General features: G+C 40.8%; 1 protein-coding gene across 1 annotated transcript in view; it reads right to left on the reverse strand.

The window, feature by feature from the left end:
• Window positions 1-25695, reverse strand: part of LOC120528520 (sodium/bile acid cotransporter 7-A-like) — a 292565-nt gene that overhangs the window by 77256 nt on the left and 189614 nt on the right. The window contains exon 5 of the mRNA XM_039752698.1: window positions 10629-10794. Coding sequence (XP_039608632.1) covers window positions 10629-10794 — 166 coding nt within the window. The remainder of the gene's footprint in view (window positions 1-10628; window positions 10795-25695) is intronic.

Here is a 25695-nt window from a genome sequence, read left to right on the forward strand (position 1 = left end):
TTCTTTAACACAATCCCTTCATTTCAGGGGCTCAAAAGTATTTGGACAATTGACTCAAAGGCTATTTCATGGCAGGTGTGTTCAAGTCCGTCGTCACGTCTTATCAATTCAGCAGATAAAAGGCCTGGAGTTGATCTGAGGTGTGGTGTTTGCATGTGGAAGATTTTGCTGTGAACAGACAACATGCGGTCAAAGGAGCTCTCCATGCAGGTGACAGAAGCCATCCTTAAGCTGCGAAAACAGAAAAAAACCCATCCGAGAAATTGCTACAATATTACGAGTGGTGAAATCTACAGTTTGGTACATCGTGAGAAAGAAAGCAAGCACTGGTGAACTGAGCAACGCAAAAAGACCTGGACATCCATGGAAGACAACAGCGGTGGATGATCGCAGAATCATTTCCATGGTGAAGAGAAACCCCTTCACAACAGCCAGCCAAGTGACCAACACTCTCCAGGGCTTGGTCGGCGTATCGATATCCAAGTCTACCATAAAGAGAAGACTGCATGAAAGTAAATCCAGAGGGTGCACTGCAAGGTGCCAGCCACTCATAAGCCTCAAGAATAGAAAGGCTAGATTGGACTTTGCTAAAGAACATCTAAAAAAGCCAGCAGAGTTCTAGAAAAACATTCTTTGGACAGATGAAACCAAGATCAACCTCCACCAGAATGATGGCAAGAAAAAAGTATGGAGAAGGCGTGGAGCAGCTCATTATCTAAAGTCTGTAAAACACGGTGGAGTCAGGCAGTGTGATGGCTGGCAGTGACACTGGGACACTCGTGTTTATTGATGAGGTGACACAGGACAGAAGCAGCCGAATGAATTCTGAGGTGTTCAGAGACATACTGTCTGCTCAAATCCAGCTAAATGACGTCAAATTGATTGGGCGGCGTTTCATGATACAGATGGACAATGACCCAAAACATACAGCCAAAGCAACCCAGGAGTTTATTAAAGCAAAGAAGTGGAAAATTCCGGAATGTCCAAGTCAGTCACCTCATCTTAACCCAACTGAGCAGGCATTTCACTTGTTGAAGACTAAACTTCGGACAGAAAGGCCCACAAACAAACAGCAAGTGAAAGTAAAGGCCTGGCAGAGCATCAAAAAGGAGGAAACCCAGCATCTGGTGATGTCCAGGAGTTCAAGACTTCAGGCTGGCATTGGTTTTCAACCAAATATTAGAAATGAACATTTGATTAACAGTTATTTAATTTGGCCAATTACTTTTGAGCCCCTAAAATGAAGGGATTGTGTTCAAAAAATGCTTTAGTTGCCTCACATTTTTATGCAATCGTTTTGTTCAACCCACTGAATTAAAGCTGAAAGTCTGCACTTCAACGTCATCTGAGTTGTTTCATTTAAAATTCATTGTGGTGATGTACAGAACCAAAATGAGAAAAACGTTGTCTCTGTCCAAATATTTATGGGCCTAACTGTATGTCCATATATTTGATCTCTTTTCGCTTTTACCTTTTCATCAATACGGCATTGAATTTTGATTTCGTGTTTGGAATTACATTTTGACAACGCAACGTAGAACTGCCCGTGAATGAATATTGTTTCTGTCTCTCTACACAAACTGTGTCTGACAATAGCATTCACGCAAATGAGAAATGATTGAGCCGTGTGCGATGTTGTAAATGTTTTAGATGTGGGCAGGACTTTTCTAAATCCCTTTGCATAAAGTCTTGTCTCATGGGGCTTGACATTTTCTCTCGCGGGATTTCACTTTCACCAAACAACAAATCTTTTAATTCTCGCGGGATAGGCCTCCTTCATTGGGAAGAAACACTACTTTTTCCTTGATGACAACACAAATTAGACAATCTACAAGTCTCCGACTTAAAGTTTAAATCCGAACAATATATTCGATCTCTTTTAGTTGTTCCATTACTTCACCGTGTAATAATTTCCGTTTGTTCCCGCGAATGCAATCTTTACTATCATTTTTTGGAGACTTAGAATTTTCGTACTTCCATTATCTCTAACCTGCTCTGATGTGTATCGCGGGAATGGTTTAGAATTCTTTATGATATTCCACTTTGTCATCTACTCTTTGTCTTTTATTTCTTGCCCTGGGTGTGGTTAAATCTCTTGGCACAAAGTCTGGTCTTGCAGGACATGAAAGTATTTCTCTGAGAAAGTCACGTCTCGTCTCTCTTCCCAAGATTTTTTTATTATAATACAGAGATCACACTGAGTGGGCTTATTTAAAATTGTTTTGCATTTTTTTTTCACAATTTCATGGATGTTAAGGAGGGGATTATTATTTCAAATGTTTTGTGGTTTTATCATTAATTTCTGGTATTTTTGTGTGGTTTTTGTATTCTGTTCTGGAGAGACGTTCATCACTATCACTTTGGTAAGTTTAATTTAGCCTGTGTCATGTGCGCTGAATTGGGACTTATTGGGAGGCGGGACTTCTACTTTTAAAGGATTGGCCAGCAGTGTTTTTGGCCACGGCACTCAAGTGCTGCTTTCGGCTTTTCCTAGGGAGTGTGGACAACCGGAGGAGACTGCTTTACGCTGGATACGTGCAGCGGGTGCTTCGCCTTAACTTGACAGAGTCCAACACGGTCGATACAACTAGCACGGAGGAGTGAGATAAGAGATCGGGGAATCAACGAACTGGTGTTTCCAATTGACTTCATGCTTTGACTTCAAGATGTGAGTATCCTCAATATTGTCTTCATCGGTGGTGATTTAGACGCTGATCGTAGTGTAAGAGCTATTTGCTAGTTAGTTAAGTTATATAAATGTTTGCCTAAACATTAGTGCAAAGTCTATGGGAGGTTCACACAATCCCCCTAAGTTGAATAGAATTGGTATATTCTAATTATTTCTAGCTTCTCTGTCTAAACATTATACTAAGTAGTGACCTGCCTTGCCAGGTGTAAAGCGTTGAGGGCACATGGTTTTAAACAGTGCCTTTCGTGCCAAGTAACATGAAAGACAACAAGCTCTATTGAAGGTGTGACACCATACGTTTAAAGTGTACAGAAGAAGAAGTAAAGCATCCTTAAGTATAGAAATAACTAAAGATTGACAAGTTAAGTTTAGAGAAGATACATTTTTCTAATATTTTGCATTTAATTCTGTGTGTGTAACAACCATTTTTCTTTATTCTTGTGTGGACGATTTGCTTTGAATTTTCTCAAAATATTTTATAATAAACTTTTGGACTGAGAGATTTCTTTCGGCACGCGTTGCTTGAACCCGCCTTACACACTTGCAGCAACACGTAGCTTCTCGCGTTCCCTCAAGTCAATTAGAGTGGAGAGCCTGGCACCGTGTGTGTGTTGTTTTAGGAGCTGATGGAGCAGCGTGGGAAGTCGCCCCGAGACGAGCTTATGCAGAGGATCTCCAGTAGGTGCAGGATTGAGCTGAACAAGTAAAGTCGGCTATGCCTTTAACTTCCAGGGTTTTGTATGTATGTGATGACAATCAACAGGGACAGAAACTCATCTGTACTTATCTGTGCAAGTGCAAATGCATTGGATTTGGATTGATTTATTCTGTCTCAGATGTTGGTGCTGATCGTATTTTTTTTTTATCGGGTTATTAAAATTATTATTATTTTTTTAATTGTCTCTCCAGTGTGGTGGTTGCTCATGACTGTAAATTAAAAGAACCTGTGCCTTAGAGCAGTTTGGACTTTAGCTTAACTTTGGGTACCAGTTCCCTTCCTTAACTGGGTGGCGTAGTTGGTCAGTTATTCCTTGGGTATTGAGTGGGTTGGAGTTCCAGGGAGTTGGGCATCCAGGTGTCCCCGGCTGGTTAAAGAAAAACAGAAAAAATATATAGCCCACCCCAACAACCAATGACAAAGTAAAAATATGCTTTCAGAGTGGTTTGCAGGGGCTGTCCAACAGCAGAAGCTATCAATTCAGATTTTGAATTCAATGCCCTACACTTACAATGTTTACATTCAATTTTTTATTTAAGGTAACAGAGCACCACAAGGTTAAGCTGATGTGTGGCTATTTGAGCAATATTAACTCAACATCTGCATACTTAAGCCATGGCCACTGAACACCAGTAGCTTACTGGTTTGAAAACACCTCACAGTTTGTTAGAAAGCACAGACACAGCAGCACATCACGGTGGTTTTGGATGTTCCTCCTCCTGCTATTTCTGGTTTTCTGCCATATACAACCCCAATTCCAAAAAAAGTTGAGGTAGTGTGGAAAATGCAAATAAAAATAAAAACGACTGATTTGTAAATTCAGTTCATCCTGTACACTTTAAAACACTACAACAACACATTTTTGATATTTTACATTGTGAATTTCATTGTTTAAATCTGACGCTCATAACACTCTCCAAAAAAGTTGGGACAGTCAAGGGTTTGTCACTGTGTCACATCTACAGTTCTTTTAATAACATTTATCAAGTGTCTGGTCACAGGGCGGCATGGTGGCGCAGTGGTAGCGCTGCTGCCTTGTACTTAGGAGACCTGGGTTCACTTCCTTGTGGAGTCTGCATGTTCTCCCCGTGTCTGCGTGGGTTTCCTCCAACAGTCCAAAGACATGCAGGTTAGGTTCATTGGCGATTCTAAATTGTCCCTAGTGTGTGCGTGTGTGTGTGCCCTGCGGTGGGCTGGCACCCTGCCCAGAGTTTGTTTCCTGCCTTGGCTGGGATTGACTCCAGCAGACCCCCGTGACCCTGTAGTTAGAATATAGCGGGATGGATAATGGATGAAGTGTCTGGTCACAGAAAACACAACTTGGTTGAACATAGGAGGCAGAATTTCCTCTCTTTTCATGCATTATTAGACAGATCTTCAATTGTATTTTGCCCTTCATACAGTGCCACACAGGTCATGCTTGAGGGCAGGCCAATCTCATCCACACACTCTCTGCTTACAGAGCCATGCACTTGTAATCCGGGCAGAATGTGGTTTGTCGTTGTTCTTAGTAAAGGTGGCATCTGGATGGCAGCCCATCTTGCTCTAAAATTTGTAAGTACCTTTCTGCATTAACGGTGCCCTCACAGATATGCAAGACGCTCATGGCATGGGACACTGACACACCCACATACCATGACAGACACTGCCTTTCAGATGTGACACTGATAGGATGACGCAGGGTGAGACCGAAAATAGTTGGGGTACCAACGGGAAAGCCCCATTTGCAACAAAAATAAAGATTTTTTTTTAACAAAAATAAGTGCTTGGTGGCGGTGCAAAGGTCGGCAAGTTGCCATCGCTTATGAGTGCATGAAGGGTCTGTGTGATCTTCCTTGTGGCTATTTAAGCCCAATTTAAGACGTCACTTCCTGCGGGAGTTACTCCTTTACGCCAGCTGGACCGGAAGGGGCGGGGCTTCTTTGGCTGTGTTGACCTCAAGAGACGGTTTCTCAATACTGTGAGGGAAATGGGAGACAAGACTGTTAGCAACAGCGCCATCTATCATCCAGGGGTGGCACCACATACCCTTGTTGAGCCCTGAAGATGATCCTCATGCGTGACACAGCTTTGATGATCCTTTTCCTTTGTTTTGTAAAGTTGACTCATTAGACCACAGAGCACGATTCCATTGTGCTACTTTCCATCTCAGATGAGACCGAGCCCAGAGAAGACAGGGGTGCTTCTGGGTAGCGTTGATGTATGGCTTCTGCTTTGCATAATAAAGTCTTAACTTGAATTTGTGGATGCAGCAGTGAATGGTGTTGACTGACAGTGGTACCCCTGAGCTCATGTCACGATATCCGTTACAGACGCATAGTTGGTTTTTAAGGCAGTGACGTCTCAGGGACTGGAGATCACACACATTCATGAGTGGTTTCAGGACTTTGACTGGATTTTTTGAATCTTTTAATTACACTGTGCTCTGGAGAAGGTGAAATGTCCAGAATCCAACTAATTGCCTTTGGTAAAGGTGCACTGGTGAGGAATCATCTGGAGTCCTGTGTGCAGTTTTGGTCTCCAGGCTACAAAAAGGTCACAGCAGCGCTAGAAAAAGTCCGGATGAAGAGCAACTCGGCTGATTCCAGGGCTACAGGGGATGAGTTATGAGGAAAGATTAAAAGAGCTGAGCCTTTATAGTTTAAGCAAAAAGAGATTAAGAGGAGACCTGACTGAAGTGTTTAACATTATGAAGGGAATTAGTGCAGTGGATCGAGACGGTGACTTTAAAATGAGTTCATCAAGAACAAGGAGACACAGTTGGAAACTTGTGAAGGGTAAATTTCACACAAACATTAGGAAGTTTTTCTTTACACAGAGAACCACAGACAATTGGAATAAGGCACCATGTAGTGTGGGAATCAGTAAAACTTTAGGGATCTTTCGTTGAAAATCTTGATCAAGGATTTTTGTGCTCTTAGCTATGTCTAGGCCTGAAACGACATTTATTTTGTTAGAAAGACCTTTTGCCTGCCTGTCCTTCTTACTTGCTTTGAGTTTCTGCGAGTCAAACTGTGAGAAGAGGTCATCATGCTCTCCGAGGAAGCAAGCAGGCAAACTTCGCTTTGAGAAATGCAGGTGCGGAGCTTCACACCGACAGAAGACCAAACAAACTGCATGCAAGGCCTTTGCCTGTGTGAGTAAAGGGCAAGTTCTCAAGCAAGCGCATAAAACATACACTAAGTAATTAAATGATATTTAGAAGCATTAGGGCTCATCAATATCTTAGGCGATAAAATTAAAATACAATGTATTATAAAAAAAGATACAGTAGCACAAATTCATCCATCCATCCTAACACAGGGTCACGGGGGTTTGCTGGAGCCAATCCCAGCCAACACAGGGTGCAAGGCAGGAACAAATCCCTGGGCAGGGTGCCAGCCCACCACAGGGCACACACACACACACACACACACACCAAGTACCCACTAGGGACAATTTAGGATCACCAATGCACCCAACCTGCATATCTTTGGACTGTGGGAGGAAACCCACGCAGACACGGGGAGGACATGCAAACTCCTAGCAGATATTAGTTAGCTTAAAGAAGCAATTGTTAAAGGCTTGCTTTTTTCCTTCTTTCTCTGAAGCATGAAGCGCCATGTCAAGGTTGTTCACAACTTGGCTCTTATCAGTGAAGCTGTGCGCTGCCCGCTCATTGGCACAGTTGCCTATTATGTCAGCCTTAGCCTTACAGGATGCTAGTAATCGTTTATTGAATTATAATTAGGCAGTCCAATTTTCATACATGGGACCTCCTGATCTCAACTTAATTGTTAAGTTAAAAATTGATTAACAACTGAAAGACCATCGATCTTTAACAAGTCAGGATTAGGCTGTAAGAATGAAGGGAGGGGTAATCAGATGATGTTTATCGCCAGATGACAAATATGTCCTGCCAGTAAAAATATTGTTACGAGAAGGTCTGGAACATCAGGTGAGAGGTGCTGAGTGGGGACAACATCATGGGAAACGCTATACAGTAGATGTTGGGAAACTAGTCTGGAAGGGGGGCATTTTGAGATAAGAATTGTAATATATTCGGGGCTCTCTGGACATGAGACAGACTTTATGTGCTCTGTAATTGTTTTCTATGCGGTGCAATAAAGTCTTACATTTTGACTGCCTTTCTGAAGGCTCTGCTTGTCTTTTCTAAAGATTTCTCCACAACACTTTCAACTCTAGACTTGATGTTTTTTTTAGAAGAATTAAGCGAATAGGACTGGTGAGTCTGTTGGGCCGAACGGCCTGTTCTCGTCTCGATTATTCTAATGCTGGACTACTCACTGACGCGTCAGTTAGCAAATTGGTGAACCTCAACCCCTTCTTGCTCATGAAGAACTCTGCCTTTTATCGGGGCTCCTTAACTAGGACATAAAAGCGTAGATGTTAACGTCACTTTAACTCAATTCTCTGCAAAGAAATTTTGCAAATGTTTGTCTTGAACACTTGATTAATAAATAATTCATAGTCATTTCATACTGTGCCATCTCCATCTGTATGGTTTACCAATTGAGTATCATTTATAGGTTGAAATTTTTGTGTCCTTCAAGGTTCAAGTTATATTGTTGAAACATTTGTGTCGATTAATCTTTGCTGTACAGCATGTTTTTTAATGTTTAAATGCTGATTTTGTTAGAAGTACCAATCAGAGGTGCCCAACTCCAGTCCTGGAGGGCCGTAGTGGCTTCAGGTTTTCATTCTAACCCTTTTCTTAATGAGTGACCTTTTTTTTCTGTTAATTAACTTCTGTTGAATTCATTTTATTTGACTTGCTATTGAAGACTCAGACCCCTTAATTGTTTCTTTTTCCTTAATTAGCAGCCAAACAATAATGAGATACAAAATCAGCAGCAAACTGTGACCATCATACATGTCCTTCATTACAGGAGTCCTAATTCATTACATGTCAGGACTGTGTGTGCAGAACTCGCCCCTTTCATCTCACTTTTGTGTTATGGTAATTTGTTAGCATTCTGAGGAATCAAAGCAAGAGGCTGACTGAGCTTTCAGCAGTGCCGTGCATGGCCGACCCGTCCCCTAATCACCATTTTGGTTCTTCAGACCAGTGACAACGCCAGCATTATAGGCCATTGGGACCCCTACCTACACAACCACTCACAGAAATAAAAATGTCAATGGTCGATAAAATGAAACATATATTTATTTTTTATCCAGTCCTGGAGGGCTGCAGTGGCTTCAGGTTTTCATTCTAACCCTTTTCTTAATTAGTGACCTGTTTTTGCTGCTAATTAACTTCTTTTGAATTAATTTTAATTAACTTGGTTTTTAAGAAATGTTTTCCTGAATTACTTCATCGTTCCTCTGAATTGCTTCATTTCTTTCCTTAAATGGCACTCAAACAGAAATATGAAGTGAGGGAGCTGACAGAAGACCAACTAAGTCAGGGCCTCAAACTCCAACCAGTTTCTTGATGAGGCGCTGAGTCTTGTCGTTAATTAAACTCGTTCATTAATTCCATGGCTTATGGCTCCTCTCATTGTGCAATAGCAGACATTCTGAAATTGCAGATTTTCTCTTTTCTAAGAGCAGGTCAACATTCCTGAGACCTTCGTCTTTCTTTATTTTCAGATATTGTATGATGGTCACAGTTTGCTGCTCATGTTTTGGCTCATTTTGTATCTCATTATTGTTTGGCTGCTAATTAAGGAAAAAGAAACAATTGAGGGGTCTGAGTCTTCAATAGCAAGTCAAATAAAATGAATTCAAAAGAAGTTAATTAGCAGCAAAAACAGGTCACTCATTAAGAAAAGGGTTAGAATGAAAACCAGCAGCCACTGCGGCCCTCCAGGACTGGAGTTGGACACCCCTGATTTATTGTATTGGTGCTTCAAAAAAAAAAAAATCAGCATTTAAACATTAAAAAACATGCTGTACAGCAAACGTTTGAACAATATAACTTGAGACTCAAACCCCTCAATTGTTTCTTTTTCCTTAATTAGCAGCCAAACAATAATGAACCAAAACAGGAGCAGCAAACTGTGACCATCACACAATATCTGAAAATAAAGACGGACGAAGGTCTCAGGAATGGTGATCTGCTCTTAGAAAAGAGAAAATCCACAATTTTGGAAATGTCTGCTATTGCACAATGAGAGCAGCAACAAGCCATGGAATTAAAGAACGAGTTTAATTAACGACAAGACTCGGCGCCTCATCAAGCAACTGGCTGGAGTGAAATTGGTTGGAGTTTGAATGCCCTGACTTAGTTGGTCTTCTGTTGGCTCACTCACTTCACGTCTGTTTGGGTGCCATTTAAGGAAAGAAATGAAGCAATTCAGAGGAACGATGAAGAAATTCAGGAAAACATTTCTTAAAAGCCAAGTCAAATAAAATGAATTCAACAGAAGTTAATTAACAGCAAAAACAGATCACTCATTAAGAAAAGGGTTAGAATGAAAACCTGAAGCCACTGCGGCCCTCCAGGACTGGATAAATAATAAATATATGTTTCATTTTATCGACCATTGACGTTTTTATTCCTGTGAGTGGTTGTGTAGGTAGGGGTCCCAGTGGCCTATAATGCTGGCGTTGTCACTGGTCTGAAGAACCAAAATGGTGATTAGGGGACGGGTCGGCCATGCACGGCACGGCTGAAAGCTCAGAGTCAGCCTCTTGCTTTGATTCCTCAGAATGCTAACAAATTACCATAACACAAAAGTGAGATGAAAGGGGCGAGTTCTGCACACACAGTCCTGACATGTAATGAATTAGGACTCCTGTAATGAAGTCCACGGCCATGAATGGCGGCTCCCTGCTTTCTAAGATTTCCATTCTCAGACAGCTGTAAAAGAGCAGGTTTGTGGTAGGAGAGGACAGTCACAGTCGAGTTTGGTTTTCTTTTTGCTAGTAAAAATGTGTGCCTTTGATGTTAAGATGCACTGATGTTAGGATATATTAGCAGTGACAGGGTCTTAAAGAACAGATGAGAAAATACCAGTGTGGCATAAAGCATAAATAAAAGCTTTTATTTTTATTTAGTTTATTCTTATATTTTGCTTATCCATTTCAGGGATGTGGGGTTTGCCATCCTTGTGAAGTTTTCATATTCTTGCCGTTTTTGGAGCATACGTCTCGAGTAATGAATACACGCAGCCACACGATTAAACTCACATCCTGACTCAAAACTAAGAAACTCCCAAATGGACAGAGAAGAGACCCCCAACCTCCCCTTTAGAAACAATTAATTTGTGCACTTACTGATAAATACGATGACGACCAAGCTGAACTTGTCCAGGTCAATGTTGGGATTGGAGAATGTGTCGCAGAATGTGGTGTAAATAATCATGAGGAGAACGCAGCTGCTGATGGCACCAAAGGGGGGCTTCTTTCTCTCTAGCCACTCCTTAATATACCGTCGAACTATCTGAAAAGAGAAGCGACAGAGAGAAAAGATGAGGCTCAACAAGTCATCATGAAAAGTCCTGCAAAGACAAACAGGGCATTACTGACGCGATGTGACAGCAGAGTGGCATGTCGAGACAGAGAGCTTCCCCCTGGGCTTTAAAGCTTTCCACGAGCGCAGCCTCTCTGCTTGGGAATTTCACCATTCGTAATGCTGCTTTCAGTGGGCCGCCCATAATGAGAGCACATTTTCGGCTTGCTTTCAGCGGGGTCCTAATCTTGCCAGATGCTCTTCGCTAGCTGTCACCAAGACAGGCCCATTAAACCTCCCTTAAGTTTTGCTCCACTGTTGATTCTAATGGATGGACGTAATTATCAGAGTCCCTTTTGTATCAACAAACACTTTCAAGTGCAACTTCTTGAACATGGAGGAAGAACAAAAAAAAAATCTACTGACATCCTTAGGAATTTCAGGAGGCTGGCTAATCGAAAGTGATCAGCGGAACATTTTAATATTTAAATAGCCAGTGATGCACCAGAAGTTCCTAATTAAATTATAACTCAGGCTTGAAAAGCAAAAGTGCATGTGTTGTGGGAGTTTTAAATAATTGAACCGCTTTATATCTAGTCTATCCGTTAACCTGAAGACAAACGGTATTTGCAAGCTTTTAGACTAGCGATTCCAGAGAAATTAAACAACAGGATCCCGTACACATTTTACCCTTCAAAGTTAAAATTCAAACTGACTCCGCCACCAAGGCGAAACTTTTGAAAGTCGGAGAAAAGTGCTTTATCTGCTAATGCTTCAAGGCATTTGTCATTAGGGTGCAAAATGGTTTTTTATCATTTGTTGAGGTGGCCTCCATGTTTTATGCTACAGCAACTACTTGCTTCACTTTTGATTGTTTTTTCTTTGCAGAAGACATTACAGTACAGCAATAACTAAGAAAATGAAATAATTCACACCACGCAAAGCAAAACAAAAACATGCTGCAACAATAAGAATACAAGAAGCACTTCAAAAGCTTACTCAACGCATTAGGTCATCATAGAAATGAATTGCGACAAAACACGACAAGAGAAAGAATTTTGTGCAGGAGAAATTGTAGACTTTTACCGTTCTGGAAGCTGGAGGTCTCAATATGAGACCTTAGCTGCTCCTCCTTCTTTCATCTATTTTATCTTTTCATCTACAGTCAAAGTAAAAAGTATGTGAACCCCTAGGAATTCTCTATATTTATGTCTAATTCCCGTATAAAACATGGTCGTATCTTCATGTCAGTCCCAATAATGAACAAACACAGTCTCCTATAACTAAAGACACACAGATTTTCAGAGAATTTTTGACCGTATTGAATAAATCATTCAAACTGTGAAACTGAAGGTTGGAAAAAGTAAGTGAACCCTAAGCTAATGACTTTTTAAAAAGCTCACTGCAGTCTGAGTTTCGCACACCTGGAGTCCATTTAATGAAACGAGTTCAGAGGTGCAGCCCAGAATGACTTTGATTGATCAGAAACACTATAAAGTTTGAGCTGTTGACAAGAAGCCTATCCAGATGGGAATCATACCTCGCACAAAAGAGCTGTCTGAAGGGCTACGATGGAGAATTGTTCATCTACAGAAGGCTGGAAAGGTTACAAAGTCATCTCAAAGATATTAGATATTCATGTCTATAAATGGAGACCATTTGGTATTGTGGCCACTCTGCCTAGAAGTGGGCGCCCTGCCAAGATGACCCCAAGAGCACAACGCAAAGTCAGCAATGAGGTGAAGAAGAACCTTAGAGTGACAGCAAAGGACTTGAAGTCGTCATTAGAACTGGCTTAACATCTCCGTTCAGGAGTCAACTATACGCAAAACACTGAATAAGAAAGGAGTCCATGGCAGGACACCATGAAGGAAGCCACTGCTATCAAAAAAGAAGTTTGCGAAAGAGTACTTGGATACACCACAAAGGTACTGGGAAAATATTTTGTGGAGTGATGAAAACCAAAACTGAACTATTTGGGAGGAACAAGCAGAACTTCATTTGACGTAAAAAGGGCACCGCATATCAACATCAAAACATTATCCCTACTGTGAAGTATGGTGGAGGGAACATCAGGATTTGGGCCTGGACAGCTTGCCATCATTGAGTGGAAAATGAATTCACAAATTTATCAACAGATTCTCCAGGATAATGCGAGGGTGTCTGTCCGTCAACTTAAGCTCAGAAGAGGCTGGGTGATGCAACAGGACAATGAGCCCAAACATCGCAGCAAATCCACAGCACAATGGCTTCAGAAGAACAAACTCGGCCTTTTGGAGCGGCCCAGTCAGAGCCCAGATCTCAATCCTATTGAATGACTTGAAGAGAGAGAGCCGTACACAGAAGACAACCAAAGAATATAGAAGAGTTAAGGCCGTTCTGCTGGGAAGAAGGGGCTCAAATTCCCCCCCGCACGATGTGCAGGTCTGATCTGCAGTTACAGGAAGCGCCTGCCAAAGGAGGGTCAACCAGTTATTAAATCCCAAGGTTCACTTACTTTTTCCACTACCACTGTGAACATTGAATGTGTTTGTAAAATAAAGACATGAAAGAGTAGAATTTTTTGTGTGTCATTGGCTTCAGCTCACTGTGTACATCAGTACCTGTGACTAAGATGAAGATCAAATCACTTTTTATGGCCAATTCATGCAGTAAACCAGATCATTCCAAAGGGTTCATATACATTTTACTTTGACTGTATTCCTGTCTTTTACATCATTTTCTGCCACAGCGACTGCCTTCATGTCTTCCCTCACCACATCCATAACCCTCCTCTTTGGCCTTCCACTTTTCCTCCTGCCTGGCGGTTCCATCCTCCATATTCTTATTCCCGATGTACTCCAAATCTCTCCTCTGCACGTACCCAAACCACCTCAATCTCGCATCTCTCACTTGGTCACCAAACTGTCGTACCCGTGTTGTTCCCCTCATTCCTTATCCTGTCTACCCACATTACACTGAGCGAAAATTGTACCATCTTCAACCCCACCACTTCCAACTCTGCCTCCTGTCTTTTCATCAGTGCCACCGTCTCCAAACCATACAACATAGCTGGTCTCACTACTGTTTTATAGACCTTCTCTTTCACTCTTGCAGTTACTCTTCAAGAAAAATCGTGAATCTGAGACCTTTGCACTAAAATCAGATTAGATTATGAAATAAATAATGATAGAAAAAAATAATACTCCTTCCTTAAAAACAACAAGTGCAAGACTCTTTAGGGCACCTAAAGAAATGTTGCAATTTGGGTGTGTGCTTCTTCTGTTGATTCAAGAATGTTCAAGTACTGTCACTTGGACAGAGGCAGTGGTGCTGTAAGAATTACGTTTCTGGACTTCTCTAGCGCCTTCAACACCATCCAACCTCTGCTCCTTTTGGACAAGCTGACAGAGATGGGAGTAGACTCACACCTGGTGGCATGGATCGTGGACTATCTTACAGACAGACCTCAGTATGTGCGTCTTGGGAACTGCAGGTCTGACATTGTGGTCAGCAGCACAGGAGCGCCGCAGGGGACTGGACTTTCTCCAGTCCTGTTCAGCCAACATACATCAGACTTCTAATATGACTCGGAGTCCTGCCACGTGCAAAAGTTCACTGACGACACTGCTATGGTGGGCTGCATCAGGAGTGGGCAGGAGGAGGAGTATAGGAACCTAATCAAGGACTTTGTTAAATGGTGCGACTCAAACCACCTACAACTGAACACCAGCAAGACCAAGTAACTGGTGGTGGATTTTAGGAGGCCCAGGCCCCTCATGGACCCTGTGATCATCAGAGGTGACTGTGCAGAGGGTGCAGACCTATAAATACCTGGGAGTGCAGCTGGATGATAAACTGGACTGGACTGCCAATACTGATGCTCTATGTAAGAAAGGTCAGAGCCGACTATACTTCATTAGAAGGCTGGCGTCCAACATCTGCAAGAAGACGCTGCAGATGTTCTATCAGACAGTTGTGGCAAGCACCCTCTTCTACGCGGTGGTGTGCTGGGGAGGCAGCATAAAGAAGAGGGATGCCTCACACCTTGACAAACTGGTGAGGAAGGCAGACTCTATTGTAGGCACGGAGCTGGACAGTTTGACATCCGTGGCAGAGCGACGAGCGCTGAGCAGACTCCTGTCAATCATGGAGAATCCACTGCATTCACTGAACAAGATCATCTCCAGACAGAGGAGCAGTTTCAGAGACAGACTGCTGTCACCGTCCTGCTCCACTGACAGACTGAGGAGACCCCACACTATGCGACTCTTCAGTTCCACCCGGGGGGTAAACGTTAACATTATACAAAGTTATTGTCTGTTATACCTGCATTGTTATCACTCTTTAATTTAATATTGTTTTTTATCATGCTGCTGCTGGAGTATGGGAATTTCCCCTTGGGATTAATAAAGTATCTATCTATCTAGTGCGGCCAAAGGCTGGAAACAGAAGGAATGGTGGTGTTCAGCCCAAATTCTAAAATTTCAGCATATACTGTGTATATCAGATGGGTATCTAAAGAAATGATGATCTATTACAGCAGGAAAAACATTTTTGTCAGTAAATATACTTCTAATGGGGCTACTGACATGAAATTTTCACCAGATGTCGGTAACAACCCAAGTAATCCACAAATACAAAGAAATAAAAACAAATAAATCCATAAATTAAGTTATATGTAATAAAGTGGAATCACGCAGGGAATAAGTATTGAACACATGAAGAAAAGGAGGTGCAAAAAAGGCCTGGAAAGCCAAGAAACCAGCTGACATCTGTCAGGATTTAGAAAGTAATCCTGATAGCCCCCTATCAATGCAAATGAATATCCGCCGGTTTAGTCCTTATTGATGGCCTAGAAAAAGGTTCCTCATTCCCAAGGTGTCACACAAGAAGCATCTCATGATGGGTAAAAGCAAAGTGCTCTTTCAAGAACTTCACAAACACACTAATTTGTTGTGTGACAGACGTATTTCTGGACTTCTGAATATTCCAGTGAGCACCGTTGAGGCGTAATCCGGAATTGGGAAGAACATCACTTCACCATAAAACGGTCACGACCAGGGGCTCCTCGCAAGATTTCTGACAAAGGAGTCAAAAGAAGAATCAGAGTTGTCCAACAGCCAAGGACCACTCGCCGAGAGCTTCAGAAAGACCTGGAATTAGCAAATACTGTTGTTTCCAAAGAAAACAAGAAGTAATGCACCCAACCGCCATGACCTCTATGCATACTCACCGTGCAAGAAACTCCACAGCTGAAGAAAAAGCATGTTGAAGCTCGGTTAAAGTTTGCCGCACAACATTTGGATAAGCCAGGGAAATACTGGGAGAATACAGTCTGCTCATTTGAGATCAAAATAGAACTCTTTGGATGGAGAAATGGCATTGCACATCACCCCAAAAAACACCATATCAACAGTGAAGTTTGGAGGTGGGAACATCATGGTGTGGGGCTGTTTTTCAGCATATGGCACTGGCAGACTTATAATTGAAGGAAGGATGAATGGAGAAATGTAGCGGGACATTGTTGATAAGAATCTGCTGCCATCTACCAGGATGCTGAAGATGAAAGGAGGGGGGACATTTCAGCAAGACAAACATCTCAAACACACAGCCAAGGAAACTCTCAGTTGGTTTCAGAGAAAGACAATAAAGCTGCTAGAATGACCCAGTCAATCACCCGACTTGAATCCAATTGAAAATCTATGGAAAGAACTGAAGATCAGAGTTCATAGAAGAGGCCCCCAGAACCTTCAAGGTATGAAGACAGTTTGTGTGGAACAATGGGCCAAAATCACAACTGAGCAATGCATGCGACTCATTTCTCCATTGAGGAGGCGTCTTGAAGCCATCATTACCAACAAAGGCTTTTCTAACAAATATTAAATCAATTTCAGCAAGCATGTTCAATACTTTTTCCCTGTGTCATTTGACTTTATTAAACTTAACTAAATTTATGGACTTATATGTTTTGATTTCTTTGTATGTGTGGATTACTTGGATTGTTACTACGCCGGGTGAAAATTGTCATGTCAATAGCCCCATCAGAAATAGATTTACTGACGAAAACATTGACGCGGTAAATCTGTCTTTTGCTTTAGGTTTGGGATTGCTCATTAACTGTTATGTAACAAAGACTTCTTCTGGTGCATCTCAAAACCTTATGCAGCTAATAAGAGCTACACAACAATTACAAGATAATTAGGGTAAGATGGAAGAAGAAGATGAAGCCCAATCGCCTACTTGGTGTCTTAGCATTTACATTGTGAACCTCTGTGATTTTCAAGACTCATTCATTCAAACTCTCTAAGGATGCCTTTATTAAGATATTTCTGGACGTGACATGCTTCATTAGTGGGCAACATTCGCTGGTAGAGTAGACTGGTGACTCTAAGTTGGCTCAGTGTTAATGAGTGAGAGTTTCTGTGGCGGGAACCCACTCCAAAATTTCCTTCCTGTACAAAGTTCTGTATTTTAATACATTCTTGCTTACCAGGGTGCTGGATAGTGGCAATTAGTTGCATGTTGGTCGGACATGTACATGTGACTTTTGTTGTCTTTGTACATGAGACTATACTTCTACGAGGGACGTTCCAAAACTTTCTGCACTTTTATATTTTTGTTGGGAGTGGCTCAGAGCGTCATATGACGAGTTCTGTCCGGCAAGCTGGCTGCTCTTGCAGTTTAGTACAAGAGTTGTCACCCTGTGGTGAAGATGGCTGCAAAACTTATAAATTGCACCAAAGAGGAACAGCATTCTGTCATACGCTTTTTGTGGGCAGAAGTTGTGCTGGGAGCACAAATTCATCTCCGCATGTGTGCTCAGTATGGGGATCAAGTTCTCTCTCTCGTAGAGTCGTCTGTGAGTGGATTGAAATGTTTGAAAATGGCTGTACTAGTGTGACGGATGCAGATCGCTCCAGATGTCCAGCTACAGCCACGACCACATGCAGCGGTGTATCAGTGGTTACGCGCTCAACCAAAAACATTTTTTGCTGATGGCATTAAAAAGTTGATACAATGCTGGGAAAATTGCATCACAAAGGAAGGTGACTATGTAAAAAAGTGATGTACTATATACTGTATACACTGGCATTTAAGTTCTCCCGCGTATTATAAGACGGGGCTTGATTTTACCATATAATTTCTGGTATTTTATAAAGTCGAATGTGGAAAACTCCCACTATTGGTCCAAGAGATTATGATATGCTAGCGTCCACTTGAGAGAATAACCACGGAGCACACGGCCTTTATTTTCTATGTATTATGCCTACGTGACCACACGGTAATACTCGGATTATTCCAAAGTGACGTTTGCACTGTTTTGTGTTTTATGTATCTAACACCCTCATACACCTTCATCGTAACATCAGTAATTATCTACGATGGAGAGTTCCATAAGGAGAAAATATGAAGCTGGTTTAAAATTAAAAGTTATTGAAGTGGCGAAAGAAATTGGTAACTGCGCTGCAGCAAAAAAATCGATGTGTCTGAGAAACTGGTGTGAGATTGGAAGAAGCATGAAGACGTAAAAAAAAAAAAACTTTAAGTGTTGTATTTTTGAACAGGCATATAAATCAGAGTCTGGTTTTATGATCTGTTTTTTGGGTTTCAAGACCTCGACTTATATGCGAGTATATACGGTAATTTGTTTTTGAAATTCTTAATAAATGGAGTTAAAAAAAAGTGCGTAAACTTTTTGGACATCTCTCATATTATTAACTTGTCAATGACTCTGGATTCTTTCAAGTTGTGTTGTGTGGTTTTACATTGTTTGCTTTGTAGCACCTTGTGATGATTCTAAAGACACAATATAAAGGAAGCATTGATTGGCTGAGCATTTGTAGATACGAGATTAACCCTAAGCCTAAGTCAAAAATGACCCACACTTTGTGACAATTTTGATATACAAATTATATAACAATTTGATATACAAAGTAAAAGCACAAAAGAGATAACAATGCTTATGACAAGGACAACAAAATGGAATATAAAGACGTAAAAGCAAAAAATATCATTGTATAAGCATAACTGCAGAATAACTTGCTGTTAGAATGGCACCGTCCTTCGGATGAAACGTAAAACTGAGATCCTGACTCTCTGTGGTTATAAAAGATCCCTGGGCATCCTTCGTAAAGAGTAGGGTATATCCTGATGTCCAGGCTAAATTGCCCACCACGGCCTAGTCATTCTGGTGCCCTAATTAAACCCTGTCTCTAATTGGCTCTTTCTGTCTCCCCACATCACCATCTAACACACAGAAATGGCTGCCATTGCATCATCCAGGTGTGGTAGTTGAAGTGGCTCACCACTTACTATGTAAAGCACTTCAAATAGTGGGAAAAGCACTACATAAATATAAAGAATTATTATTAGTATTATTATTACTACTAAGTCTTAATTGGAAAGCTTCCTTGTAAATGTGGTTGGTGGCTTCATAGAGATGACGGGCACTTGGAAAAATCTTGAGCAGTACAGACTGGTCGACATAATACGGCATGCAGTAAATGCAAATAAAGGTTTGAGGTGTACGAGATGATTGACTGCCAGAAAGGCACTTGGTAGTGCTACGAGATGAGCTACAGACAAAAAAAAGTCTTGATCAGTGTAATAAAAGCCAATATTATATAACAACAAAATAAAAATTTGACTTAGCAATAACTTCTTCGGTAACACTTCAGTTTATGTACTTACGTAAGATGACCTTAATAATGTCTTCACTTAGTGTTCATAACATTTCTAAAACATAAGTGGATGGATTATTCACTTCTTTGACATGATCGTAAAATGACCTGCTAATATGAAAGATTCACAGATTCAATACTAAATATGGAATAAAAAGAGAAATGTGTCTCAGTTAAGCCACCTCAGACCACCTTAAAATGACGTTTTGTTAGCAGGTCATTGCAGAGATGAACAAAAAATCTACTGATGCTTTGTAAGTGTTACGAAGACACAAAGATTTGTATGTTAAGGTCTTGTTACAATAATATTTCACACATGCGCTTTGGAGTGTCTTCTCACGGGCTTGACTGAGGTTTGTAAAAACACACTGGGTTGTGGAGGGGAGCTGTCGCTAACAATCTCTTCTCTTTCTCTCCCCGCAGCACAGAGGAACCGCCCTTTAGAATAGGACGCCCTTGTTGATGATCTATATAATCGTATGCAGCAGCTCTTATGAACATTCGCTCTTGAAGGTGTTATAGGGATGTTACTGTAGCAGTCAGAAATTCTCCTTCTGTTGTGGCTTTTATCTCGAGCTTCTGTAAACTTTTAATTCTCTGTAGGAGTTTGGTGGTGGTAGAGGTGGTATTTGGGTAGGTAAGTCTGTCTGTCTATTATATAGCGCCTCTCATCCATCTGTGCATCATATAGTGCCTTTTATATCTGTCCATCTACCTATCTATCTGTTCAATATTACTTTTTGCATTTAGTATACTAGGGGGCTCTGCCCCCTGCTTGCTTCACTCACCAACCCCCAAGCGGGCGCTATGCACCAGCCACTTCACGTCTCTGCTGCTCACGTATGTGGATTTCACTTTCACCAAACAACAAATCTTTTAATTCTTGTGGATACGCCTCTTCATTGGGAAAAAAACACTACTTATCCCTGATGGCAACACAAATTAAGACGATCTACAAGTCTCCAACTTAAACTTTAAAGCCGAACAATATCTACATCCTTCTATCATATCACATACGTCCATATATTCAATCTCTTTTCGTTGTTCCATTATTTCACAGAGTAATAATTTCCGTTTGTTAGCACTAATGCAATCTTTACAATAAGTTTTTTGAGACTTTCGAATTTTAGTACTTTCATAATCTCTAACCTGCTCTGCATGTGCATCGCACCAACGTTTGTGAATCTCTTTACGACATTCTACTTTCTGTTCTACTCTTTGTCTTTTATTTCCGACCCCACTTGGAGCTGAGAGCGCAGGAACTGTGTCTGACAATACCATTCACGCGAATGAAAAGTGAGCGGACCGTGGGCGTGGTTGTAAATAATTGAGAGGTTGGCGGGACTTGTCAAAATGTCTTGGCAAAAAGTCTGGTCTTGCGGGACCTGAAATTCTCTCTCTTGGGAGTTGAAATTATCTCAGAAAAAGTCTCGTCTCAGGATTTCCTTTTATAATAGAGAGATGTATTATGCAGTGCCTGTCATACCTTTCTATTAGCAGTATAGCACCTTTCTCTTCAATATCTGTATTGTGATACTTATTATATAGCACCTTTCACATCTGTCCATCTATTCATACATCTATTAAAAAGTACCATTGATATCTACCTACCTATCTATTGTATAGCACCTTTCACTTCTGTTGATCGAATGTAGAGTGCCCTTTCTATCTATTCATTTATTTATCTATCATACAGTGCCTCTCATCTATCTATAGACAGATACTTTATTAATCCCAAGGGGAAATTCCCATACTCCAGCAGCAGCATACTGATAAAGAACAATATTAAATATCAGAGTGATAACAATGCAGGTATAACAGACAATAACTTTGTATAATGTTAACGTTTACCCCCCTGGGTGGAATTGAAGAGTCTCATAGTGTGGGGTCTCCTCAGTCTGTCAGTGGAGCAGGATGGTGACAGCAGTCTGTCTGAAGCTGTTCCTCTGTCTGGAGATGATCCTGTTCAGATGATGCAGTGGATTCTCCATGATTGACAGGAGCCTGCTCAGCCCCCGTCGCTCTGCCACCGATGTCAAACTGTCCTGCTCTGTGCCTACAATAGAGCCTGCCTTCCTCACCAGTTTGTCCAGGCTCTTCTTTATGCTGCCTCCCCAGCACACCACTGCATAGAAGAGGGCGCTCGCCACAACCGTCTGATTGAACATCTGCAGCATCTTATTCCAGATGTTGAAGGACGCCAGCCTTCTAAGGACTTATAGTCAGCACAGAGCATCAGTATTGGCAGTCCAGTCCAGTTTATAATCCAGCTGCTCTCCCAGGTATTTATAGGTCTGCACCCTCTGCATTATTACACTGGCACTTTCCAGCTACCAATCAAAAATGAACTTATCATTTATACTGGCAGTTTCCTTATCAGCTCCACATTCCCCATCTTAGTGCTGGGTGAACACTTTTGTGATGGGAATGCCCCTTGCCCCACCTTTTGATGATGATTGGTCATTTGATTACATTCAGTTTTGATTGACGCATGATCTTGAATCAAAATGCACTAAAGTCAGAGAAGCTGCTATGTGAAATGCAATGTGTTTGCTTTGCTTTTAGTCATACCACGCAATCTATGGGCATGAATTAAAATGAAATAAGAAGCAGACAGCATTTTAAATTGACCTGAACATTGTGTGAAGTAGTGAAAAGCAATCGATTATTAGGGTGCTATATTTTTAATTATGACGTGATAAAACCGTGCCAACATTAAATGCAGCACGTGTGGATGCGCTGCGCTGCAATGTAGTTACCACATTGGATTGCATGTCATTTTGGCACGGATAATCTTCTATAGTTAATTAAATGTCACCACTGAATTCCTTGGCTTGCCAAATTCCCAAAACAATGCCGCAAGTGTATAAAAAATGAAAAACATCTGTCCAATCACGACAAGAGGTTTCTAAGGTTAGTATATAATTTCACTACTACTAATATCTGTTTTTATTTTATTATATTCTCTTCTGGTAAACTGCATCCTTGTAAAGTGCTTTGAGCTGCAATCACTGTACAAAATGTGTTTAAAAAAAATCATTCAAATCACGGTGATTATAATTAAAATGCCTTTATGCTACAATATTATAGAACCTTTGAACACGATGGTATAATTAATGAATCCTAAGGGCCTGCACTCTGAATGTATTAGCATGAATAAACAATTGTCTTTTTTTTTTTTTTTACTTAATTACAGGGAGCCCATGCCCTGACTGGCACAAAACCAAAGAGGACGGAAAATGAAATCACCCGCACGATGGCCATTAATCAATATATAAATTGTCTGGGCTACTTGCTAAGTTGAAGCTGTTTTGATCTTTAAACTACCTTTCATGAGGAGCCTGTCTCAAGCAGGCTGATTAAAGAATGCATGAACGCTGCTGCTCTGACAAGACGGTATTATTAATTCATAGCAAACAGTGGATTTGGGTGTGTTACTTTGAAAAATGTTCAAAACTGGGGGCCTGTAATAAAAGCACTGAGAAAAATTCGAGCTCATTAACATTTAATCATAAAATTCTCTTTCATATGAAATACCCAATATAGTCTGTCAGAATCAATCAGGTGTCCAGAGAGGAGAAGGCATGCCAAAAGAATAGGGAACATGTCAATTCTGGCAGTTGTCGTTTCTTCTGTCTGTCATGTTGTGACTTCATGTTTGCCAGGCAGGGGCTCACAAAAAAAAAATTGTAAAAATTAAAAAAAAAAAAAAAAAAAAAGAAAAAATTTGAAAAATAAAATAAATGATATTGTGGCTGTGCATTTGGCACACGGTACCGCCTGACAGCTTCTCAAAGAGGTTGTGTTCTCTCCTAACAGCCAACGCTTGTTCTGGGGAAAGAATGTTTAGTAGACTGGAGGTTCCTCAATGATTCACATTTATAATCACATTTTACGGTGTGAACAGGCTCTGGTGGTCCTCTCATTTCTTTCCCCGCTTACAATGTATATGATGAGGGCATGCTTCTTTGCCACAGGAGGCAATTACTCTTGCCGTGTTTTTGGCATATGCCTACTTTAGGCTTTGATCACCGGTCAAAAAAATTAAAAACGTGGATGAGTATCATGATGACATGACACGATGTCGAGAAAACTCAACAGACAAAAAGAAAAAAAAAATTAATAATTTGCATTTCCCGATGTGTGTAAATCTTGAGTGGTTTTCACTGCCTTGGTAAACTTCCAAAACTATGTAAATTGGAGCGCAATTGAAAGAAAAAATCAGATGTAGCTCTCCAGATGTGAGAATTTAAAGTTTTTTGGGTTCAGTTTTATTTTTATGCCGATGATGGAAAAAAAAAAAAAAATCTAATATTTCTATGCTTATATCACATCATACTATAATAGACCTTAATTTGAAAGCTTATTAGAAACGCATCCTTCTTCATACACTACTGGTTAAATGGTTTACAACAGCTCAGTTTTAATGGAAAAGCGCACAGTTTAATATCTTAATGTTTCATGAAATCAAAGCATAGAATAAGTAAACAAGTCAAGTCTCTTTATCTGGGTGTGAGGTGCCTGGAACTGTAGAGGGTAAATAATATACAGTAATCCCTCCTCGATCGCGGATCGCAGGATAGGTGAAAATCCGTGAAGTAGAAACCATATGTTTGTATAGTTATTTTTATATATTTTAAGCCCTTATAAACTCTCCCACACTGTTAACATTATTAGAGCCCTCTAGACATGAAATAACACCCTTTAGTCAAACGTTTAAACTGTGCTCCATTACAAGACAGAGATGACAGTTCTTTCTCACAATTAAAAGAAAGCAAACATATCATCTTCAAAGGAGCGCCGTCATAAAGGAGCGCCGTCAGGAACAGAGAATGTCAGAGAGAGCGCTCGCTAAGAAAAGCAAACAATCAAAAAATCAATACTTGCTTTTAAGTATACAGAAGCACCGCGATAAAGCGGCATTTTGTAGAGGAGCGTCCGTGTCCTCTGTGCAAACAGCCCCTCTGCTCACACTCTGTCAGGCAGAGAGAGTGAGAAAGATAGAGAGAAGCAAACAAGCACCGCACGGCGCGGGAAGCATATCTTATAGCATTGAGGAGTTTTAGTTAATATGTAATACATGCTCTGATTGGGTAGCTTCTAAGCCATCCGCCAATAGCATCCCTTGTATGAAATCAACTGGGCAATCAAACTGAGGAAGCATGTAACCTAAATTAAAAGACCCATTGTCCATGAAAGCGGCGAACCAGCGAAAAATCTGTGATATATATTTAGATGTGCTTACATTTAAAATCCGCGATAGAGTGAAGCCGCGAAAGTCGAAGCGCGATATTGCGAGGGATTACTGTATTGTCATTTGGAATACATACGTTTCATGTATGTTTTGTGTCTACAACGATCTGTGTAAATGTACTAAGATAGGAAATGCGAGGCCGGAATTGTTGAACGCATAAAAAAGAAACATTTTTCATGTTTTAGTAATAATTGACAAAATATAGACATGAAGTATATAATGTGTGAAGACTAAAGTCCAAATATCAAATGAACACTTTCATAAAAGGTACAAGTATAACAAAACAAGTGCACTTTTATTCAAGAATATAATCGCAGAAAAAAAAACCAGGATAGGGTACAACGCCGACACGATCGTTTGGGTGGTGCAGCGGTAAAAACGGCTGACTCCTGATTAAGAGGTTGTTGATGTAGTATGGGTGGTGTGCAAAGATTGGTCATTGGAAGAAGAGAGCAGTGGGAGGGAAAAATCGTGTGTTTGCTTTGTCCTTATCCCCTACTAGCACCTGAGCCCAGCATTGCTTGGTTGCTTGTTATACAGTAGATACACTCTTGTTTCATTAATAAATCTGTCATGATCTCGGTGACATTTGCATTTCTGTCTTTCTTCTGGTTTTGTTTGTTTTTTGTAGTTTGAGTTTTACAATATACCCAAACTCCCTTTTTGCTGCTTGCTTTTAATTATTTCTTGTTTTTGAGATTCTGCTTCTCATAGTGCGTCCTCCTGCGCCATATGTGTGTTTAGTTTGTAAAAATCAAGAGCGGGCTTTCAGTCTATTGTGAAGTAATTTCAGGAGGCAGACGTGCAATACGCTGTAGTCGCTGTGGTGTGTCGGTTAGAACACAGGAACTAATCCAACCATTTCAGGAGCACTGCTTTAATGTTGAAATGCCAAAAATTCACATGAAGTAGAACAACTGTACAGGTAGGTAGGTAGGTAGGTGTATGTGTGGTCTAACAGGCAAACAACAAAAT

This window comes from Polypterus senegalus, chromosome 4, assembly GCF_016835505.1.
Source record: "Polypterus senegalus isolate Bchr_013 chromosome 4, ASM1683550v1, whole genome shotgun sequence".
NCBI lineage: Eukaryota > Metazoa > Chordata > Cladistia > Polypteriformes > Polypteridae > Polypterus > Polypterus senegalus.